The 24,762-nt window shown below is 39.5% G+C and overlaps 2 protein-coding genes across 9 annotated transcripts in view; one reads left to right on the top strand and one right to left on the bottom strand.

Moving 5' to 3' along the window:
- LOC148151350 (uncharacterized) overlaps positions 1-20,513 on the bottom strand; it is a 187,918-nt gene extending 167,405 nt beyond the window's left edge. For all 5 annotated transcript variants that reach the window (XR_015754523.1, XR_015754522.1, XR_015754524.1 and 2 more), the window contains exons 1-2: positions 19,897-20,513; positions 19,110-19,153 (exon numbers count right to left, since the gene is read on the bottom strand). Coding sequence is in view for 2 of the 5 variants with exons in the window: in XM_087983540.1 (XP_087839666.1) it covers positions 19,110-19,153; positions 19,897-19,989 (137 nt within the window). In the remaining 3 variants the exon portion in view is untranslated. The remainder of the gene's footprint in view (positions 1-19,109; positions 19,154-19,896) is intronic.
- Positions 1-24,413, top strand: part of babam2 (BRISC and BRCA1 A complex member 2) — a 213,064-nt gene extending 188,651 nt beyond the window's left edge. For 3 of the 4 annotated variants that reach the window (XM_043687222.2, XM_043687224.2, XM_043687223.2), the window contains exons 11-12: positions 18,488-18,641; positions 24,058-24,413. In XM_043687222.2, coding sequence (XP_043543157.1) covers positions 18,488-18,641; positions 24,058-24,121 — 218 coding nt within the window. In that variant the 3' untranslated portion in view covers positions 24,122-24,413. Of the gene's footprint in view, positions 1-7,815; positions 7,879-18,487; positions 18,642-24,057 lie in introns of those variants that run through there. The other variant, XM_043687226.2, reaches the window with a different exon arrangement.
- The last annotated feature ends 349 nt before the right edge of the window (positions 24,414-24,762 follow it).

Consider the following 24,762-nt stretch of genomic DNA (forward strand, 5'->3'; position numbering starts at 1 on the left):
CAAACTCTTAACAACTCCCTGAATAAAGGAGTTTCTCCTCATCACACTCCTAGCTCTCTTGTTGACAGTCTTGAAATTGTGACCCCTAATTACTGACATACCAATTAGTGGAAACAGAATCTCCTTCTTTATCCTGTCAAAACTGTTCATAAGTTTGAACACCTCAGTAAGGTCACCTGTTAATCTGTTGTGCTTGAAGGAGAACAAGCCTAATATCTTCAATCTTTCCCTGTATCTAAGATCTCTCATTCCTAGTGTCATTCTAGTTGATCTCCTTTGCACTCTCTCCACGGCTTTAATATCCTTCCTTTAAATAAGGTGCCTCGAACTGAACACAATACTCCAAATGTGGAATGACCAATAATTTGTAGAGATGTAGTATCACATCCTTGCTTAATACTCAATGTCTTCATTTTTAAAGCCAAGGATCCTATCAGCCACTTTAAAAACTGTTTCAACTTGCCTGGCCACCTTCAGAGAATGATGCAATTGAACCCTTAAGTTCCTCTGCTCCTGTACGCCCTTTAAAGTTGTACCATTGAGCCTGTATTGTCTCTCAGTATTTCTATTATCAAAATGCATTACTTCCCATTTCTCTAAATTGAAATTCATCTGCCAGGTGTCTGTCCATCTAGCCAACTTGTCAATGTCTCTCTGAAGTTGCTTAGCATTCTCTCCAGAATTCACTGTTTTCTCTAGTTAGTATCATCTGCAAATTTAGAGATTTTGCCCTTAATATACATCTCCAAACCATTTCTATAAATCAGAGAAAGCAAGGTTCCCAACACCAAACCTGGGAGACACCACATTTAACTTGTCTCTAATTTGAGAAATGCCCATTTATACCCATCCTCTGTTTCCTATCTTTTAGCCAACTTCTAATCCATGCTGCCAAGGACCCATAAATTCCAAACATTTCTAATTTGCTAACTAACCTGCCATGTGGCACCATATCACATGCTTTCCTCAAGTAGAGACATAAAACATCCACAGCATGACCCTCATCCACTGCCTGTGTCACCTCATTAAAGAACTCAGTTAAATTTGTCAGATATCACCTACTCTTGACAAAACCATGTTGATTGTCTAGTATTAATTTATTTTTCTCCAAGTGTATATTTATCTTTTCATGTATTATGGCCTCCATCAGTTTTCCCACTATTGATGTCAAGCTCACAGATCTATGGTTTCTTGGATTGTCTTTTGCCCGTTTCTTAAACAATGGCATCATGTCTGCAGTCCTTAAGTTTTATGGACCAGACCAAACCCCCGTAAAATATATCAAGAAAATAGTTTAGACCCTAACTTTTTCTTATTTTAAAAGTAAGTGTAAGGCATTGCATTCCAGATGCAGTTTGATTGGTCGTGTTAAGCAAAACACACTTTATTTTAAACTGTAGTATTAAAATACAGATTAAAAAAATAGACCATGTGGATGTAGTGAGTAAGCAAAGATGTTGGAATGACAGTGAGAATGGTAGGTCTTGACATGCTGACCTGGTTGGCAACCACAAACCACCCGAGCAGACCTGGCATTATGGTCTTCATTGCCAGTCCCAGCAGACGTTCAGCAAACCATCCATATTTCACCAGAATCTCCATCTCCTTGTCTGCAAAGCAGGGCTCCAAGTTTCCTTTGTCTGGAATGTCTGGGACAAATAAGACAAACCACATAGGCCAGCTCTGGGTTGCCAGCAGTGGGTGTATAGCTGTGCTTTAAATCTGGTATTGGCAGCAGGGATCCCAGGATGGTCTAGCTCTTCTCCCTATGCTTTGCAAGATGATGCAACAAGCAGCATGCCGTAGAGGTATAGTGCACAGGTAATGAGACAAGTTTAGAAATATAGCATGAGAAAACCTGCTAGGCCTCAAGGAGAAAGCCTTTCTTGGAACTTGCCAAAACTGACACTTGGCCTTTTTTGTAAATATGTTATTCAAGCAAAGATGTAATAGTTATTAGTTAAAGGGTTAAACTGCACAAATATTTAAAAACTACTTTTCTTGAAAATGAATACACACATAACCTCTATGTCTGGAGAAATATTAAACCATGAAGAGTGTCTTATTGAATTATTGTAATCCATTTTGTAGAAGGTATGCATTGCTGCATAGATATTACTTGCTGGATATTGTCCAGGTGTTGCTGCATTTGGACTTGGACTGCTTCAGTATCTGAGGAGTCATGAATGGTGCTGAACATTGTACAATCATTGACAAACATCCCCATTTCTGACCTTATAATGGAGGGAAAGTCATTGAAGAAGCAGCTAAAAATAGTTAGGCCTAGGATACTAAACCAAGGAACTCCTGCACAGATGTCTTGGGGTTGAGATAACTGACTTCCAACAACCACAGCCATCTTCCTTTTTTGTTTGGTATGACTCCATCCTATGGAGTGTTTTCTCTTTGATTCCCATTGACTCCAGTTTTTTTTTGAGCTCCTTAATACCACACTTGGCAAAATATACAGCCTTAATGCCAGGTGCTGTCACTCTCACCTCATCTCTGGAATTCAGCTCTTTTGTCCAACTTTGGACCAAGACTGTAATGAGATCAGGAGCTGAGTGGCTCTGGCATAACCTAAACCCGGCATCCGTGAGCTGGTTATTGTTGCCAGTGGCTACTTGATGTCATTGTTGATAACATATTCCATCACTTTACTGATGATCGAGAGTAGACTGATGGGACAATAATTGACCATTTGCTTTTGTCCAGTTTTTTGTGTATGCAACATACTTGGGCAATTTTCCACATTGTTGAGTAGATGCCAGTGTTGTTGTTGTACTGGAACAGCTTGACCACTGGAGCAGCACATTCTGGAGCACAAGTCGTCAGTACGTTTGTTGAAATGTTGTCAGGGCTATTTGTAATCTCTAGAGCCATTAACCATTTCTTAGTATCACATGAAATAATGAATCAAACTGAGTGAAGACTGGCCTCTGTGATGCTAGGGCCCTCCAGAGCACACTGCACATCTGGCTGAAGATTGGTGTAAATGCTTTAGCTGTGTCTTTTGCACTGATGGGCTAGGCTCCCTCATCTATGAGAATGGGGATATTTCTGGAGACTCCTGTCCCAGTGAGATTCTTAATTGTCCGCCGCCATTCATAACTGGACATATCAGAAATGTAGAGCGGAGACCTGATCCCTTTGTTGCAGAATCTTCGATCTCTACCACTTGTTACTTATGCTGTTAGAGTCACAAGTGGTCATGTGTTGCAGCTTCACCAGATTGACACCTCAATTTCAGTTTTGTCTTGTGGAGCTCCTGGCTTGCCCTCTTGTGGGGCTCCTGATCATGAACCAAGGTCAATCCCTAGTTTGATGGTAATGGTAGAATGGAGGAGGGGCATGCTGGGCCATGAGGTTGCAGATTGTGATGGAGCACAATTCAGCTGCTGCTGATGGCCCACAGCTTACTCTTGAGTTGCTAGTTCTGTTTTCAACCTATCCCTTTAACACAGTGATAGCCTCCACTGTATTGTGTGGCATGATCTTCAATGTGAAAATGGGACAAGCACTGAGTAGTAGTCACTCTTACCAATATGGACATGGACAGCAGGCAGGTGGTGAGGATGAGATCAAATATGTTTTTCCCTTCTTGTTGGTTCCTTCATTACCTGCCACAGTCTAGCAGCTATGACCTTAAGGAATGGAGCAGTCCATTCAGTAATACTGCCACACCACCCTTGATGATAGGCATTGAAGTTGTCATCCTCATTGCTTCCTCCAAGTGGTGTTCGACATGAAGGACTATTGATCATCAGCTGGGGAGGATGATTTGTGGTAATCAACAGGAAGTTTCCTTGGCCATATTTTACCAAATGCCATGAGCAGTTTGAGTGGCTTGCTATGCTGTATCAGAAGTCAGTTAAGAATCAATCACATTACTGTCATATGTAGGCCAGACCTGATAAGGACAGCAAAATTCCCTCCAAAAAAGACGTCTTTTTGTTCAACAATTAACAATGATCATCATTGGACTTTTAATTCCAAACTTCTTTTTAAATTCAAATGCTACCATCTGCTGTGGAACTTCAAACCATTATATGGGACTCTGGATTATAAGCCATCAACATTATGACTATGTCATCACCTTCCCATCATTGAGTGCTTCCAGGATTTTCTGTTTTCATTTCATATTTACATCATCTATGGTATTTCTTTAGTGTCTCTGAAACGTAAGTGCCTAACCCAATCATAAAATTTCAGTAAAGTGTTGAATTGTTTCCTGTTACGTAAAGTAATAATTTTTAATTCTAGTCCATACACTTGGGTTTGCAATGCTCAGTTCTGTATAGTAGGAGAAAGTGAGGTCTGCAGATGCTGGAGATCAGAGCTGAAAATGTGTTGCTGGAAAAGCGCAGCAGGTCAGGCAGCATCCAGGGAACAGGAGAATCGACGTTTCGGGCATAAACCCTTCAAGAAGGGCTTATGCCCGAAACGTCGATTCTCCCGTTCCCTGGATGCTGCCTGACCTGCTGCGCTTTTCCAGCAATACATTTTCAGCTCAATTCTGTATAATATCAATAAATTACTTTGTGTCACTCGAATAAATACATTAAGGACAAAAGGATAACTAGGGAGAGAATAGGGCCCCTCAAAGATCAGCAAGGTGGCCTTTGTGTGGAGCCGCAGGAGATGGGGGAGATACTTAAGTATTTACTGTGGAAAAAGACATGGAAGATATAGAATGTAGGGAAATAGATGGTGACATCTTGAAAAATGTCCATATTATAGAGGAGGAGGTGCTGGATGTCTTGAAACGCAAATAAGTGCATAAATCCCAGGATCTGATCAGGTACACTAGAACTCTATGGGAAGCTAGGGAAGTGATTGCTGGGCCTCTTACTGAGATATTTGTATCATCGATAGTCACAGGTGAGGTGCCAGAAGACTGGAGGTTGGCTAACATGGTGTCACTGTTTAAGAAAGGTGGTAAGGTCAAGCTAGGGAACTGTAGATCAGTGAGCCTGATGTCAGTGGTGGGCAAGTTGTTGGAGGGAATCCTGAGGGAGGGGATTGACATTTATTTGGAAAGGCAAGGACTGATTATAGATAGTCAATATGGCTTTGTGCATGGGAAATCATGTCTCACAAACTTGATTGCATTTTTTGAAGGAGTAACAAAGAGGATTGATGAGGGCAGAGTGGTAGATGTGATCTATATGGACTACAATAAGGCATTCGACAAGGTTCCCCATGGGAGATCGGTGAGCAAGGTTAGATTCATGGAATACAGGGGGAGCTAGCCATTTGATAGAGAACTGACTCAAAGGTAGAAGACAAAGGGTGCTGGGGGAGAGTTGATTTTCAGACTGGAGGCCTGTGACCAGTGGAGTACCACAAGGATTGGTGCTGGGTCCACTACTTTTCATCATTTATATAAATGATTTGGATGTGAGCATAAGAGGTAAGTTTGCAGATGACACCAAAATTGGAGGTGTAGTGGACAGCGAAGAAGATTACCTCAGTTCACAACGGGATCTTGATCAGATAGGCCAATGGGCTGAGAAGTGGCAGATGGAGTTTAATTTAAATGAACGTGAGGTGCTGCATTTTAGGAAAACAAATCTTCTCAGGACTTATACACTTTGGTAAGGTCCGAGGGAGTGTTGCTGAACAAAGAGACCTTAGAGTTCAGGTTCATTACTCCTTGGAAGTGGAATCACAGGTAGATAAGATAGTGAAGAAGGTGTTCGGTATGCTTTCCTTTATTGGTCAGAGTTTTGAATACAGGCGTTGGGAGGTCATCTTGCGGCTGTACAGGACATTGGATAGGCCATTGTTGGAATATTGCTAGCAGTTATGGTCTCCTTCCTATCAGAAAGATGTTGGGAAACTTGAAATGGTTCAGAAAAGATTTACAAGGATGTTGCCAGGGTTGCAGGATTTGAGCTATAGAGAGGTTGAATAGGCTAGGGCTTTTTTCCCTGGAGCGTCGGAGGCTGAGGGGTGACCATATAGAAGTTTACAAAATCATGAGAGGCATGGATAGGATAAATAGACAAAGTTTTTTCCCTTGGATGGAGGAGTCTGGAACTAGAGGGCATGGGTTTAGGGTGAGAGGGGTAAGATATAAAAGAGACTTAAGGGGCAATGTTTTCACGCAGAGGGTGGTACGTGTATGAAATGAGCTGCCAGAGAAAGTGGTGGAGGCTAGTATAATTGCAACATTTAAAAGGCATTTGGATGGGTATGTGAATAGGAAGAGTTTAGAGGGATATGGGCTGGGTGCTGGCAGGTGGGACTAGATTGGGTTGGGATATCTGGTCAGCATGGACGAGTTGGACAGAAGGGTCTGTTTCCATGTTGTACATGTCTATGACTCTACAGCAATGCATGCTCTTTGCTTTTTGGAGCTTCTCCTTAAATCAAGCAGTGTGCAACAAGATGAATGCTCTCAGGCATTTTGGCAGAAGAATAATTTGTTGTGTTCAAAAACTTGGTGTGTTGAAGTTTACATTTGTGTTTGGAATAAAACAAAATTGAGGGTTTTGTGATTTGAAAACTGTAGTTTTATGTAAGCTGTCAGTACGTAATGCCAGCACCATTCTGGAACATGACTGCATTTACTATTTAAGGTTGAACTTATAAAACTGTCTTTTTTTTTTATTGGCAAGAGTTAATCCTAATCTGTCAATACAGTATTAATAGTAATGGAATTCTCTGTGTATGTATTTATCCATTTTCAATTTATAAGTGTTAACTGTTTCAAACAGAGCATAACTAAGTACTTTTAAAAATCTGCTTTAACATGACACTGGGTTTATAGAAATAGTAGTATCAAGCCCAGGTTTGTGAAAGAGGTTACCTATGCGGTTTCCCATCACTCCATTCTGGAATCAAGAAAAAAACTTCGCTTTGGAGTAGAAACACCGGAGCCTTTTCCTTCCTCCTACATTCTACCTGACTCATTGAAGAACAGTATGATAGGGAATTAGTACTATTTAACTAGCCTGATATTAAACACAGGAAAGCTACCCCAAACAGTTGAAGGCTAATTGAAGTGGCATGTGCATTCCAGGACATTGTGATGTTTAAATCCAGGGTTCACCTGAGGTCCACACTTACTCAAAAATACCAGCAAAAAGCTGATTAACAGCACCTGGGGTGCCACACGATACCCAGGTAAGTTTAAGATATTTTTGAACATTTTTAAATAAGTGTTTCTCATAAGTCACAAGATTACTTTGGGCATTCACTGAAACAGGCTTCCTACTGCAATGTTTAGGCTTTCACTGGTTGTCCTCCCCAGTCTCCAGATATTTATTATCTTGTCAAAACCAGTTCTCTGCATTCCAGGAGCCCTGACCCTTTTGATCTTTTATGTCCTTCTTGTGGAGATACTGGCTTCAAATCTTACTGAGGTTAAGAGTTAAATACTCACCTGCTGTGCTAGTGGATTTGCCCCTGTATTGGCCTTCAGTACCCCAGTTATTGCCCCAAGGGTTATTGCTAGTATCAATACAAGTGAAGCATCATTGTAATTTTAGCTGTTGTTTTTTTTCTGTCATACTAAACAGGATTTTTTTAAATCTAATCAGATAACAATGAGTGTAAACTGTTATCTCAAACATCCAGTTCCTTATGAAATTCTCTGATGGCGCTGAATTTAAAAATTGCTGTTATGTATTTTGCTCAACTATTGGTGCTACTTTGGTTTCCTTATCCAAATTATATAGTATAATTTATATACTTTAAAATTGTGTTTTGACCTGTTTGCCTGTTAGCAAAATATGTTGTCAGCAAGCTACCTTGAACCTGATAAACTTGGGTGGGACTGGAAAATTTCCTAATAGATTTCTACTTTAGGAATCTCTACACGCCCAAAATATTTGAGAACCAGAGGACAGAAGTAAATTCAAACAACATAAGGTAGGAAACATCCTGAAAGCACATCATTTTTACGCTTTGATTTCCATCTTTGAAATTGTGTGAAGATAATTTACGATTTTTACAGTTGCATTTTTAATACCAACACATTCTAAAATCATTCATCTCTCCACAGACTTTCTACTAAAACAAATCCTAACCAAAAAAAAAACACACCATTTAAGTGATCATGGAATATACTATATTAATTCAGTAAAACTATCTTTGGGAGCTATCTGCATATTGCATGTTCTAGCAAATATTGTATGTTACCTTATTAAATTGATCTTTTAAAATGTTCAGGTGTGTAAACAATGTTTCTTCAATAATCTTTGAGATATCATCGAATCATAAGATCTATATAGTGCAATGAGGGATGAAATCTGTCTTGGGTGATAACAGATTAGCGGACAATTTCACACTGTACTGTATTTTCTTTTCTATTACATTTCCCTTTAGAATTTAGTGTCTCGCTTATTATTGATGTGATTTTCTCCTTACTGAAGCTTCCTTACCTGATTTTTATATCACCTCATATCTGAATCAAATGCTAGTGACACCGTTTCTCTTTTCACAAAGTAACACATCCTTTATTCGTCAGAGTATTGAGTACAGGAGTTGGGAGGTCATGTTGCGGCTGTACAGGACATTGGTTAGGCCACTATTGGAATATTGCATGGAATTCTGGTCTCCTTCCTATCGGAAGGATGGTGTGAAACTTGAAAGGGTTCAGAAAAGATTTACAAGGATGTTGCCAGGGTTAGAGGATTTGAGCTATAGGGAGAGGCTGAACAGGCTGGGGCTGTTTTCCCTGGAGCGTCAAAGGCTGAGGGGTGACCTTATAGAAGTTTATAAAATCATGAGGGGCATGGATGGGATAAATCGACAAAATCTCTTCCCTGGGGTGAGGGAGTCTGGAACTAGAGGGCATAGGTTTAGCATGAGAGGGGAAAGATATAAAAGGGACCTAAGGGGCAACTTTTTCACGCAGAGGGTAGTACGTGTATGGAATGAGCTGCCAGAGGAAGTGGTGAAGGCTAGTACAATTGCAACATTTAAAAGGTATCTAGATAGGTGTATGAATAGGAAGGGTTTGGAGGGATATGGGCCAGGTGCTGGCTGGTGGGACTAGATTGGGTTGGGATATCTGGTCAGCATGGGTGAGTTCGACCGAAGGGTCTGTTTCCATGCTGTTTATCTTTATGACTCTAAGGAATCATCCTGATTTAGGCCTAATAACAGGCCTTGGGAAATGCCACCAAAGAACTCAGTTGAAACTGTGTAAATAGATAGTAATGATTTTTTTAAGCAACACCAGAAGGCCTGAAAATCAAAAAATTATAACTGACAGCTTCATCTGTATATTTGTAATGTTTAAAAACCAAAAATCTGTCAGATCATGCCTTGGAACTTGCTGTTAGAGGCAAACAGTTGGTGTCTGGATATATTCCCAGCTTAACTGAAACCACTCGGGAAACAGATACAGGATGATAGTGAGTGGGGCATAATGTGAATTAGAGTTGGTACAATAGAATTTTGGATGACTTGAAGTTTATGGGTGGGGGAGTTCAACTTGGTCTTTGTAGGAATAGTCCATTCTAGAGGAAACAAAAGTCATTGGAAACAAATTGGTTGAAACGTATAACATCCTGAGGAGTTTTGACAGGATTGTTGTGGAAAGAGTTTTTTTGTGGGAGATTCCATAATTGCAGATCAATGTTTAAAGGTCAAAGCTTTTTGATATAAAACAGAAGGAAGCACATCCTTTCCACTGAGAGTCATAAGTCTTTGGAACTTTGTTCCCAAAAAGATGGTGGAAGAGAGTGCTTGAATATTTTTGCAGCGGTGGCAAATAGATTCTGTTTAAGCAAGGAGGTGAACAGTTGTCTGAGGCAGGCAAAAATATCAATTTGAGGTTACAGTCACATCAGCCATGATCATATTGGAGGGCAAAGCAGACTCAAGGAGCTGAATGGCCTCTTCCTATTCCTAATTTATACATTCATACCATCTTGGAGCAACCAAATGCTCCAAGATACGGGCAATATTAATGGAGGTTGATATAAGTAGTTCTAGTGATGGAGCTGTTATGTGTTTGGAAGTTCAATACCATGTCAAATATGGAACCGAAGTTCCACAGTTGCCGAGAGCCAGCATGGACTCCTCTTCTGTCATAATGACTCTAAATGGGATACAGTGGGCTACGCATAATCACTGCAGCAGACGGGAGTTCTGCAAGAGAAAAGAATTCAATTCCTACTTTAGTTTTATTGTGTAGTGATATCAAAATGAACTAGGATTAGATATTGCAGGATCATATTTTGTATTTTCCTCATTTGGAGTACATCAGTTCCAGTATTATTTATTTACATTGCCTAGCATCTTCATTTTTTAATATTTAATTTGAACAGAATGTTGGCAGGGCATATTGTACAACACTACTGGAAAGGACATTTACTGTGGAAATACTTCTGCCAGTTATTCCACAATTTCCCTGCAAATTTATCAGTACTAAGCAGTTGTGGTTCAGGTTAAGAAAGAAAAATGCTTGGTATTATTTGCAATATTTTCATGTCTTCACAGAGAATCATGTTCACTTTTGTTAAACCAGACTTTTTTCGCAATTGGGCAAAAGAAACTCCGTGATAATAATGATAAAAGCTTAAAATTGTAAAGGAAAACATTTTTACAAAGTAGACATTCTTTAACTTCAGTGTTGCAAATCATTAGATTTATTCCAGCTGCTTTTCAAAAGTGTGTTTGATCAGATGCTAGCTTCCATGTTTTCAATTATTTGGTTCACTTCTAATCAGCTGACACTGAATGTCAAAAGTCAGCTACATTAAGAAGTGCAGAGTAGCAGTGATATGTCAGGTTATTGTAAGAAGACATGGCATTGATAAAGTTATACAGCACATAAACAGACCCTTCAGTTCAACCCTTCCTATACATATACCATTCAAGTGCCTTTTAAATGATGAAATTATACCCTGCTCCACAACTTCCTCTGGCAGCTCATTCCATACACACACCATCCTCTGCGTGAAAAAGTTACCCCTCAGGTCCTTTTTAAGTCTTGCCCCTCTCACCTTAAACATATGCCCTCTAGTTCTGGGATGTCCCCCCATCCCACCCCAGGAAAAAGACCTTGACTATTCACCCTATTTAGGCCCTTCATGACCTTATAAACCTCTGTAAGGTCACTCCTCAGCCTCTGATGTTCCAGCCTGTTCTGCCTATCCCTACAGCCCAAACTCTCCAATCTTGATGAAGTTTCATTCTGTTTTTTACTTTCTTTTTAAGTAACAATAGATAATAGTGACAGTTTAATGCCTGCGTCACCAAAGCAGTCTCATAAATCACCAAGCCCTTCACTGGCTCAATTTATTGTGTGAAAACAGTCAGAATGTTGCTAAGTTCTGTGCCATTAGTTTTTCTGACTTACTTCTTTTAATAATGTGGAATTATTTGTTTTTTTTGGTATCAGTAATTCAAAGAATTTGAGACAGATGATAAATCACCGATGCACCTTTGCTTCTGTTGCATCATCTTTCAACTTCTTTTAGCTGAGCAATTTGGATAAAAGGAGTGCATATTTCTCAGTTGCTTTCCATGGTGATCCAGATCAGCTGGAGTACTTTCAGAGACAGATCCATCTGTCTGATACTGATACAAACTCATCTCCTGTTCACTCAGTAAAATCAGTCTGGTACTGTGTCTACTGAAAATATACATGCTGCAATGGATAAATACTGTTCCTATAGAGGCGCAAATTGCTACTGGATTGTTTTTGATAGACTAGACAATATCCACAAGCTGTTTTGCAAACAAAATACATAGTTTTTTTTCAATAAAGATGATTGGTCATAAAGTATGTAGACAAAAACGAAGTACTTTTATCATGAGGAAAAGTTATTTGCCACTTTTTATCCTGGACAACATATGTCTGCCTTCTCACCATATCTCAATTTTTAAAAACTACCCTTCAGTCTGTCTGTAGAAATGTAGTTAAAAATCACACAATACCAAGTTGTTTGGAGGCACTAATGTAAACAGTGCATCATTCCTTATTATCCAAAACAAATAGCATTTCGGTGAAAAGTTATACTCAAGTTAAAAGCAAATTATTGCAGATGCTGAAATCTGTACGGAAAACGACAAATGCAGGAGATCACAGTTGGTCAGACAGCATCCTAAAGAGACATAACATTTCAAGTCTGGGTTAAAATCAGATGGCAACGGTTTGTAGTCCAACAGGTTTATTTAAAAATACAAGCTTTCAGAGCACTGCTCCTTTGTCAGGTGGCAAGTGGGGCAGGGTACATGGGGCACAGTATTTATAAGAAAAAGATTAAAGTGTCATACAATTGATGTAGTGTATTCGACAAACCTAGATGGCTGTTAAGTCTGTAGTCACTTAGAATAAGCCAGACTCAAAACTATAGCTTGGTGTCTCTCCACGGATGCTATCTGACCCACTGTGATCTCCAGCATTGGTTTTCAGTTCTGCTCAAGTTCCTTTCTTACCTCTAAACTGCATTGAGTTTAAATTGAATTGCCAAACTGATATGCTCCATTAGTTCCTTTGTAAACTGAGAAGTATGGTCACACTAAGTATGTTGCAGACAACATTGACAGACATTGATAACATTGAGAACAAATGATTGGGAGAAACAGTAATCTGCTAGACAGGTTAATTACAGCAAAGAATTGCCTTGCAGCAATTCAGCAGTAGCTGGCTCCTTCACCTGATTAAAATGTTGTCTTCTGGTGAACGTTGCTGTTGGCACTGTTGCTATATCTACTGTCACTACCTTTCTGATTGTGTACTGTTACATAAAACATTTTGATCGACCTACAGACCTTAATTTAAATCAAAATGATCTAGCTAGCTTTCTGGGACAGGATTGAGTATATATAATTTGGCTAATTTATACCATTTGGTGGGGACAAAGATTTTTGAAGTGTTGCTTTTTGGAGTCTTGAATACCCCAAACTTTCTTTATAAAACCAGTGTAGTTTGTTTTCAACATCAGATATCTTTCAAAAATGGAATCTTTCATGAATCAAGATTCTGCCTAGAACCTATTTGAGTGTACTTTTGATAACCGTGTGACTTATTTCAGTTTGGTAAACAAAAAGTACTTTTGCCTTTTTTAAAGTTTTTGTTGAAAATGTACTGCTGCCAGGAAATAAGGCTGATCAGTAGGAACGCCTTAGTAGCTTCAAACTTGTTTTCAGTGATGAGCAGAAGTGTTATGAACAGACCCACTCTGGATTGAAAAACTCGGCACATAAGAAAAATATGGTACTGCCTGATGATATACATAATAAGCCGATCAAGAATGCATTTTCCAAAATATGAGCTGTGATGTTATTTCTTAGCAAACAGAATTATCTTACAGAAAAATGTGTATTAGTAAGGTATTAATAGCAGTACTGGAGTATATAGAGAGGTTCAATAATTGGGATTAAAAAGGTGGACCAAAAAGTCCACATTCTAAATGAATATGCCAGTAACATTTACAGTTCTGTGTTGCTGTGTTACAGAAAATATCATCCTATTTTCAGTATTTATTTCATTTTGTTGTATGGTACAACTGTTTTGTATAGGTTTAACTATGCCAATCAAAGGATGGATAACACTAAAATTTCTCCAAAGAGAAATGCAAACATACATCTCCATTGATGCATATATATGCTTGGCTTTGTTTAAATGGCAAAACAATGTATTATTTCTTGATGTGTTAAGGAAATTGCAAGTATAGGTATAGGCAAAAGTTATATAACAAAATACAAACATAATTACAGATTCCCATCTTGCTGTAAAGAAGTGAGTTAAGAACACATTCTGATTTTTGGATCATGGACTTTAAAACAATACTGCTGTGGGTAACATTTGGAATTGACACTAAAGATTAATAAAATTATAAATAACCAGAACTACTATTCAACATTTTTATTTAACAACAGTTATGTTTCTCTTTATTTGTTCCTTTTAATTTGTAAATTAAAGGTTATAGAAAATAGGAGCAGGAGTTGGCCATTCAGCCCTTCGACCCTGCTCTGCTGTTCAAATAAAACTAAGAATGGCAGATGCTGGAGTTCTGAAACCACAGAACAAAATAATGGCAGAGTAGGGAGTGCTGAGCCTGGAGTTTATCCATTTCCATCAGCTTTCTTTCTCTTTCTTTTCTTTTGCTTTTTTCTTCTTCGGTTTCTATTCTTTAAAGCCTGGAGCATGGTGGCTGAACGAGGAGCTCTCTGGCAGTGGTAGCAATGCCAAGTCAAACTGGGGCTCCACCCCAGCTAGGGGTCTCCCAGCAAACGAGGAACAGTTCCTGGGCTGACTCTCCTGGCTCATTCTGGCAGACTGGGCCAAGGCTACAGGTCCTCAGCTAGGCTCAGACATTCGAAGGAGCAGAAGCATCAGCAAAAGGGATAGATGGCGGATCAATGGCAGCGTCTGGAGAAGTATCAGATGGGGAACAGAGGTATGGAACCCACGCATCCCCAGGCCGATGGCTCGAGCTCAGACACAGCATTCACGGGAGTGGCGGCAGTAGAAGCCCGTAACCGAGACCCTAAACCCAGTTAAAGAAACCCAAGAGTGACTGGAGGAGCAGCAGAAGAGGAACAAGAAGAAGAGAGAAAGATGAACTGTAGTCCATTAAAATCTTGCATTATATTCAGGTTTCAAGATGGCGCTGGAGCATGGCTGTACTTTGCCTATAACATGCAAAAAAAACACTTTTCACTGTATTTTATATGCACATGATAATAAGTCCAAATCTAACAAACTGAAATTGCTAGAGAAATGCAACAGGTCTGGAAAGAAGGGTCATGTGACCTAACATTAGCTCTGCTTTCTCACCGTAGATGCTGCCACACCTGCTGGCTTTCTCCAGCAATTGTTGTTTCTGTTTGTTTCCACCATTCAGTATGATTATGTCTGGTCACCCAACTCAGTACTCTGTTCCCACTTTCTATTTTGTCTAGATCATAGGTGTTGTCTATTTAAACATGTGACATTGTGATTTTGGACTTTCAAATAAAAATGAAATAAAGGTTACTTTGAGTTAATAAAATAAAAAATGCTGGAAATACTCCAGCTCAATCAGCAGTTGAGGCTATGAGTTTATCCTGGCTAGAAAAACACTAGTTTGCATTTGGCAAAAATAGCATTTGAATGCATGGCATAGAGGGTAGGAATTTGGGTGAATAATGGAAGATGTTGGATACAATAATGAGGGTAGGGGAACCAGAATAGGTGCAGTATAAGAGACAGTGAGGTGTCAGAGAGAATATGGAGATGCCTAACCCTGGAAATCACTGCTGATCACTTGTCCAGGTGGCTTAAACCACAATTTTCTGAGTGACAACCTCAAACAGGCTGACAGGATCAAAAGGTGTGGCCTCCTCTTCCAGTTCTTGGGTCGTTTTCAGCACTCTATCCACCAGACCTCCAAGTGCCCCACCGCCAATTTCCCTTTAACTGCCATAAACTATTCAAGGGAGATCTAGATTAATATTACTTGTCCAAGTGCACAATAGCCTTTTAAAGAAGCACCAGGCACCAATGGTGCTTGTCTTTTCCAAGATCTGCCAGCAGTAGCGGGTTCTTCTGGCTATAGTGAGTGGTAGAATCAAGCTATCTGGATACGTAGCCGGGTGTCATAGAGGCAGGGTAGGTAATTAATGGGACGATTTCAGGACAAGAGCACAGGAATATCCACTAGGGATTTCAGAGAGCGGCCCTTCATAAAACTTGATGAAGTTGACATTTAGTGAAAAAAGAAGGAAGATTCCGCTTATAGACATGAGTGAACAGGGCTACCAGCAAGATTTCTACTCGAGAGTTGAGAAGTAACCTCAGAAGGTCTGGGAAAGGTTGAATTAGGAAGATACTAAAAGATCAGATTAGAGGAGAAAGAAAGGTGGAAAAGTGTAAAATCTTAGAATTCCTACAGTTTAGAAGCAGGCCATTCAGCCCATTGAATCTTCACTGACCATCAGAAGAGCACTCACCCAGAGCTATCCCATCCCTGTAACCCTGCATTTTCCGTGGCTTATGTACCTAACTTGCACATCCCTGGACATTATGGGCAATTTAGCACTGCCAGTCCACCCAACCTGCACATTTTTGAACTGTGGGCGGAAACCTGAGCACCTGGAGGAAACCCACGCAGAGACAGAGAGAATGTACAAACTCCACTCAGATAGTTGCCTACAGGTGAATTGAACCCAGGTCCCTGGCACTGAGAGACAGCGGTGCTAACCACTGAGTCACCATGCCGCTCCTGTAAGTCTCGATAGATAATTCAAAATGTGAAGGAATGATGTCCATACGTCATAGAGATGAACAGCACAGAAACAGATCCTTCGGTCCAACTCATCCATGCCAACCTGATATCCCAACCTAATCTAGTCCCACTTGCTAGCAACCAACCCATATGCCTCTAAATCCTTCCTCTTCATATACGCTTCCAGATGCCTTTTAAATATTGTAATTATTTAAATTACACTTCGACTTCCACTTCCTCTGGCAGCACATTCCATACACGCACCACCCTCTGCATGAAAACGTTGCCTCTTAGGTCTCTTTTATATCTTTCCCTTCTCACCCTGAACCTATGCCGTCTAGTTCTGGACTCCCCCACACCAGGGAAAAGACTTTGTCTATTTATCCTATCCATCCCCTTCATGATTTTAAAAACCTCTATAAGGTCACCCCTCAGCCTATGACGCTCCAGAGAAAACATCCCCAGCCTATTCAACCTCTCCGTATAGCTCAAACCCTCCAACCCTGGCAACATCCTTGTCAATCTTTTCTGAACTCTTTCAAGTTTCACAACATTCTTTTGATGGGAAGGAGACCAGAATTACATGCAATATTCCAAAAGTAGCCTAACCAATGTCCTGTTTGGCCACAACATGACCTTCCAACTCATATACTCAATACTCTGACCAATAAAGGAAAACATACTTCACTATCCTATCAACTGTGACTCTACTTTCAAGGAGCTATGAACCTGCACTCCAAGATCTCTTTGTTCAGCAACACTCCCTAGGACCTTACCATTAAGTGTATAAGTCCTGCTAAGATTTGCTTTCCCAAAATGCCACACCTCGCATTTATCTAAATTAAACTCGATCTGCCATTCATCAGCCCATTGACCATCTGATCAAGATCCCATTGTAATCTGAGGTAACCTTCGCTGTCCACTACTTCTGCAATTTTGGTGTCATCTGCACACTTATTCATTATACCTCCTATGTTCACATTCAAATCATTCATATAAATGATAAAAAGTAGTGGACCCAGCACTGATCCTTGTGGCATTCCACTGGTCACAGGCCTCTAGTCTGAAAAACAATCCTCCAGCATGACCCCCTCTGTCTTCTACCTTTGAGCCAGTTCTGTATCCAAATGGCTAGTTCTCTCTGTATTCCATGCAATCTAACCTTGCTAATCAGTCTCCCATGGGGAACCTTGTTAACTGCCTTACTGAAGTCCATATAGATCACATCCACTGTTCTGCCCTCATCAATCCTCTTTGTTGCTTCTTTAAAATCCTCAATCAAGTTTGTAAGACACGATTTCCCACACACAAAGCCATGTTGACTATCCCTGATCAGTTCTTGCCTTTCCAAATACATGTAATAGTTCATTTTCAGTGACAGCATCAGTTACTACTCAAACCAAGGTCCAAATGTTGCAAAATTCAGTCTTGTTAACTGCTACTGTAGTTCATTGGCCCAGTCACTGCACTAAACAAAACTCCTGTTACTGTTTAAGTTTGATGGCAGTTTGAGTAAAAGCTCCTGGTGTCTTCTCCTATTATCATGGAATCACTTTCTGAGCAAGGGTAAATATTGTCAGTAAAAAATACAAATTAGAGCAATGTGGAATTTGATTATAAAGGGTTAATTCTGTTTTTAAAGGAATGCTTAGCTTCTTTTGAACAAAATTATGTCAGGCTTTCCATTTGTTCAAAGACATTTATAGATCAGTATGCTGGAGTTCACAATGTAACAGCACTGCTATAGCATCACAATGCAATGATTCAAAGAGAAAACCCAAAACCACAGGAACTGAAGAATGAGTAATAAATTCTGCCTTGCTCACGTCACGTATCACCTTTGAACACTCTTTAACAGTAGTGCATAAATGGTAGAGCCCCTTTCTTTGAAGTCCAACTAGCTAGAAACACTGAACAAAGAAAGGCCATATTGGCACTGTTGAAAATGTATTCTGTAAAATATTGTGCACGTTAGGACTGTTTGTTCAATTTCTCTTCAGCATGTCTTGACACCAATAAAAGGCATCTTTGGCGAAGTACTAAGTATTTCTCAAGTAAATTCATATTTCATAAAGTATTGATAAATAACTCAATGGCTCTGACACAAGCTAGCCACCTTGCAAAGAAAATTTAAGCAGAGATTGCTGCATTCTTGATTTGCAGACATGACTCATTCACCATTGTTTGACACCATCACAGCAGGAATGATTCAATCCTTATTTCTATATGCCTGTTTCAGTATGAGTAATGGCTACTTTGTTCCCTCTCCTCATTTGCAAATTTATTTTTTGTTTCCCTTTTACCTGTAGTTGATTTGCCCCTATACTTTCCACGGGATCAGCCCACCTTGACGTTCCAGTCCGTGTATCATTTTACCAACAGTGGACAACTCTATCAACAGATACAGAAATCCTACCCGTACAGTCCTCGCTGGGATGGCAACGAGATGGCTAAAAGAGCAAAGTAAGCATCTTTAAGCTCTGTTAATCTTATTGTTTCAATAGAAAACATTTGCTTTGAGTTGAAGCCAATGTAGCTAGATTTTCTTTCCTGATTTTTCTGTTTTAAGCATTGATTTTTGTCACAAGACTCCAGTCATTTCCCCCTCTTAAACAATGTATGAACATTAACTTAACTACTCTCCACAATGATAAATCGTTGAAGCAAGTAAGCAGGTGGGAAAGTCCGTAATGTGTCCTCAGCTGCAATGCTTTATCCTCAGCGTGTGATTGTGAAGGTTAAGTGGTTTATGTCTATAGTCAGGAAGCAGATGGTGTTTCAGGATACTCAGCGATGGGCTTGGAAACCTCACTACCAGATTTCTGTCATAGCTCAAGGCTGGTGCGCAAGAGTAGAATATATGTAGGCACTGTGTTAGAGAATCATTCCAAAGATAATTTACCATTTACCAAGGTGTTCTTTTAAGCTTACCTTGTATTGCTGTTATTAGACTTTTGTGGATGTCGATAATATTTCTGCAAAAAAAATTAGAATGTAAGGATAGCATTTTTAAGCTGAATAAAATTAAAGTTAGACATCTCTTGTGAAATGTGGGTGTTTCTTCAAAAATATTGCTCCTGTATATCTATTAATTTCTGATTTAATGAAAAATACGCCCGCAATACTTACAGTTAATTACTCTCTGATAATACAGTATTTTTAATTTTAAACACACTGTATGCTAATTCATCTCAAATGTGGAAGTAAGCACTGTGAAGCAATACTTTGAATGTAAACATTCCCATATTTAATAAATCTATCAAAAATAAAAGATAAATCTCCTCTTATCCCTGAGATTTGATTTCCTAGATCTAAAAAGTCTTATTCTTTTTGGCTGTCCAAAGTTGCCACAGAGCGGATTCAAAGAGTGACTAACATTCTGTGTAGCACCGATGAGTTTAACCATAGGTATTTGAAGGTGAGCTTGACTCTGCTCAGTGACTCTGATAAACCAGGAAATCCAAAATGACAACCGTCCATAAACCTAAGTAAATTACATCGGGGAGGCGATGGCCCCTGTGGTATTGTTACTGGACTGTTAATCTAGAGATTTAGGTAATGTTCTAAGGAATGGATTCAAACACAGCACATGGTAGATTTGAATTTGATAAAAGTCTGCAATTAATAGTACAGTGATTGCACAAATCCATTGTTGATTGTCAGGAAAAGCCCATCTGGTTTACTAATGTCCTTTCGGGAAGGAAATTATCATCTTTACCTGGTCTGGCTTACATATGACTCCTTGTTGTGGTTCTGTTCGCCGAGCTGGAAGTTTTTGCAAACGTTTCGTCCCCTGGCTAGGCGACATCATCAGTGCTTGGGAGCCTCCTGCGAAGCGCTTCTTTGATGTTTCCTCTGGTGTTTATAGTGGTCTGTCCCTGCCGCTTCCGGTTGTCAGTTTCAGCTTTCCGCTGTAGTGGTTGGTATATTGGGTCCAGGTCGATGTGTTTGTTGATGGAGTTTGTGGATGAATGCCATGCCTCTAGGAATTCCCTGGCTGTTCTCTGTCTGGCTTGCCCTATCATAGTAGTGTTGTCCCAGTCAAATTCATGTTGCTTGTTGTCTGCGTGTGTGGCTACTAAGGATAGCTGGTCGTGTCGTTTCGTGGCTAGTTGATGTTCATGTATGCGGATTGTTAGCTGTCTTCCTGTTTGTCCTATATAGTGTTTGGTGCAGTCCTTGCATGGTATTTTGTATACTACATTCGTCTTGCTCATGTTGGGTCCTTCGTTCTGGTGAGGTGTTGTCTGATCGTGGCTGTTGGTTTGTGTGCCGTTATGAGTCCTAGGGGTCGCAGTAGTCTGGCAGTCAGTTCCGAGATGCTCCTGATGTATGGTAGTGTGGCTAGTCCTTTTGGTTGTGGTATGTTCTCGTTCCGTGGTCTTTCTCTTAGGCATCTGTTGATGAAGTTGCGCGGGTATCCGTTTTTGGCGGAGGAACACCTGTACAAGGTATTTGCTAAAAACGGATACCCGCGCAACTTCATCAACGGATGCCTAAGAGAAAGACCACAGAACGAGAACATACCACAACCAAAAGGACTAGCCACACTACCATACATCAGGAGCATCTCGGAACTGACTGCCAGACTACTGCGACCCCTAGGACTCATAACGGCACACAAACCAACAGCCACGCTCAGACAACAACTCACCAGAACGAAGGACCCGATACCCAACATGAGCAAGACGAATGTAGTATACAAAATACCATGCAAGGACTGCACCAAACACTATATAGGACAAACAGGAAGACAGCTAAGAATCCGCATACATGAACATCGACTAGCCACGAAACGACACGACCAGCTATCCTTAGTAGCCACACACGCAGACAACAAGCAACATGAATTCGACTGGGACAACACTACTATGATAGGGCAAGCCAGACAGAGAACAGCCAGGGAATTCCTAGAGGCATGGCATTCATCCACAAACTCCATCAACAAACACATCGACCTGGACCCAATATACCACCCACTACAGCGGACAGCTGAAACTGACAACCGGAAGCGGCAGGGACAGACCACTATAAACACCGGAGGAAACATCAAAGAAGCGCTTCGCAGGAGGCTCCCAAGCACTGATGATGTCGCCTAGCCAGGGGACGAAACGTTTGCAACAAAAACTTCCAGCTCGGCGAACAGAACCACAACAACAAGCACCCGAGCTACAAATCTTCGCACAAACTTTGTACATATGACTCCAGATCCACAGTGCATGTAAGACAATGCTTTTTTTTAAACTCTACCTCAGTACAGGTGACAGTAATAAATCCAATCAATGTGGTTGACTCTTAACTGCCGTCTGGGCAACTGGGGATGGGCAATAAATGCTGGCCAGCAATTCCCTCATCCTGTGAGTGAATTTAAAAAATAAATAAATGCCTCTTTTGTTTCCCTATAAAAAGGCTATGGTAACATTATATCACCATGGTTCAAGCTGAGATAATTGAAGTCTGCATTTGAAATTTGTCCAATCTCAAACAATTTTTTGTTAGCACGCAGTGCAAAATTAAAATGAAATTACCAGTTATATAGGGGCTATAAAGTTTGAACAGCAGAAGCATTTACATTGGTACCATCTGAGGTTCTTACCTGTGTAGACATGATGAGACAGTGTTTTACTCTGTATCTCAGTGTGCTCACCCTGACCTAGGAATGCACGAGGTTTTAACGGCTGTCACTAATGAAGTGGCCTTCAGCTTGGTGCAACATAGATTCACCAAAAATGCATGTTTAAAACAAAATAAGGGATGGGATGCAAGGTTGTTCATATTGAAGTTACCCCAAATGACTCCCAGAATATTCAAATGTCTGAAGTAAAATTTCATGGATAAATAATTATTTTTAATATAAATTAACAAAACATTCTGAAACTTAGTGTACTTCTGAAATTGTCCTTATGATATTAAGTATTATAGTATACTGAACTGTCTACAGTTCTCGAGACTGAAAAATAAAAGTTGCAAATAAAATGGGTTGACATCCACAGTTCTAATAACTCTAACTCCATTTGTATTTAGCAAGCATCTAACTAGCTAGTTCTGTTTCAGTCAGTTTTGATACTTATTTCTAATTTTACAAGCTTACCAGTTTTAGTGTTATTTGATGCGCTGAACTTGGTAACAAAACCTCATTTACTTCTTGTTCCTGTTTTAGTTTCTAATTATTTTCCCTCCTATCAAATGACATTATGATTTAAAAGTATCGATATGGCTGCTATGTGTGCCAATGTTTTAATATTTAAAAATAATGGTAATTTAATCATATTAATAAAATTCCATTTCAGGAAAGCTTTTAATTTTAGTAATACATTATGATTTTTTAAAAGAACATTTGCATTCTGAATTCTTGTGGTTTTGAATAGAGAAAAGAAAAAATATCAAAGTTATAAGTCATAATCTTACTCGCTGACAGGTGGCATAAGGGGCCAAATGGCCTACTCTCCTATATTTGTGTTGTTCTGTGGGATGCGAAGCACGTTTAAAATTAAATCTGTCCTCAGTTGTTTTAATGGGATACAATCTATTTAAATTAAAGGTATGAATTTCATCCGAGTTGTAATACATAATGTGCTTAATAATTATTAAAAATAAAATATTTAAAAATAATTATTTAGAAAATGCCAGTTTCCAGAATGGAACAGGGCATGTCTCTCATTAATAAACAAAGATTAGTCAAGGTTCATGCATAATATGCTTTTTACTTGTCATTCCAATGTTTCAACTTGTGTCATTTTTCAGCTACCTTTTTAAGCTTTGTCAAAGTGAACCTAATTTGCTTTGGTAAAGTGAGCATTACATTGAACTCTTGGCTAGCAAAATCATCAGGCATTTTATGGTCTATTTTTCTCAGGAGAATTGTTGTAAGATTAATTGATCATGTCTTTTAAGCTGAATTATATCCATGTCTTACAATCTACCAAATTATTTGTGTTTTAACCAATGAAGGGAACATTTGTATGGTGAATTTGAACAGAAATGTGGAGGAAATGCATTTTTTCCTTTCTTACCTTTCCCCTAAAACCACATGCACATTATCTTCTGTAAATGTGGAAGAGCAGAACTATTTCCATGGAAATTGTCCTCGGATGAATAACCAAGAGCTGTTCTTTAACAAGATGGGAGGAAGCAAGACTCCATGACATTTGTGCCTTTTATTCATTACCATCTGTTTCTGTCTTTCAAATCTGGAGGGAGAGAGTACTTTCTTTTTTGTATTTTGTTTTGTTTTTCATGTCTCCCTAGATTGTTCCCTCACTAAGCTGACCTTTTACTAAGCCTATTCCAGAATCACTCTTGAGCTACATGTTATAAGGTGTCCAGGATGGGCCAAGCAAGGTGTCTTTTCCCTTCTTCACTCACGACGTGATGATGACCTGATCAGAATCTTATTATTTGGTGTATCGTGGATTCAGCTTTGCAGATGAAGTCTGTCTGCTAATCGTTTGAGCAGACAGTTCATGGAGTATGTGGATTTTGGTGAAACTATAGCCAGGAAATGTTTTTCTTTCCCCATCACCCCTGCTTTACCTATTATTTAGTCCAGAAGGAGTTCCGTCTCTGCAGAGTCAAATTTGCTGAAAATACGCGCCTTCCAACAAGAGAAGAGAAATATTGCTAATTGCAGATTATTTTTAAAAATAGCAGAAGGCACGAGATAGCTCTCTCAAAGAAAGAATCATGTAAAGAATGAAGGAAAACCTAAAGGAGAGAAATTCTTATGAAAAGTATAATTTTCGATTTTTCAGAAACCGGTTTTAAAAACATAGTTAGTTAACTTCAAAGACTATTCGGCTATTAAACAGATAATTAGTATCCCTGTGTCCTTTTGCTCTTCATTTTTAACCACAGATTCATTTTTTTTTTTATTCATTAGGGCTTACTTCAAAACATACGTCCCTCAGTTCCAGGAGGCAGCTTTCGCTAATGGGAAGTTATAGTTGACACCAGAATCCAGAAGGAAACCAATCAGACAGATGCAGTTGCTTATTTTCCAAGTGCATTGCATTTTTTCATTCTTCCTCCTGTGTGCTGAAGTCCAATTGTAAGGACATTGATTTTCACGTGGCTGCAATTCATTGAAGTGTGCCTATACATAAATTAAGGTATTTTCTTAAGTTGTTCAGTGAACATAAACCAACTCAATTCTATGTTCCAAATGACATGAAATGTTGTGAATGAGTGAGTAAATTGTTCCAAGTTACAATAAATATTCCCATTGCAAAGCTTGAATGGTCTAAATCTGTCATTGGGAAAATGTTTGACTCTCTCATAAAGGCAGAACATTTAGAAATACAAATAAGCAGGTTACATGAGTAGGCAAAAAAAACTTGGCATGAGGGGTATGTTGTGTATAATGCGTGGTTATGCACTTTGGCAGGACTAATAATGGAGGTGAATATTGTTTAAATGGACAAAGCCAGCAGAAAGCTATAGCACAGAGAGATTGGGGAGTTGTCGTGCATGAATCACAAACAGCTGGTTCAGCAGGTAATAAGGTTGACACATTTTTTAATATTCATTCACGGGATGAGGGTGTTGCTGGGCATTTATTGCCCATTGTAATTGACCAGAGGGCAGT

The sequence above is a fragment of the Chiloscyllium plagiosum genome, unplaced genomic scaffold, assembly GCF_037043375.1.
Source record: "Chiloscyllium plagiosum isolate Xiang-an unplaced genomic scaffold, Cpla_swu_hap1 HiC_scaffold_3, whole genome shotgun sequence".
Lineage (NCBI taxonomy): Eukaryota > Metazoa > Chordata > Chondrichthyes > Orectolobiformes > Hemiscylliidae > Chiloscyllium > Chiloscyllium plagiosum.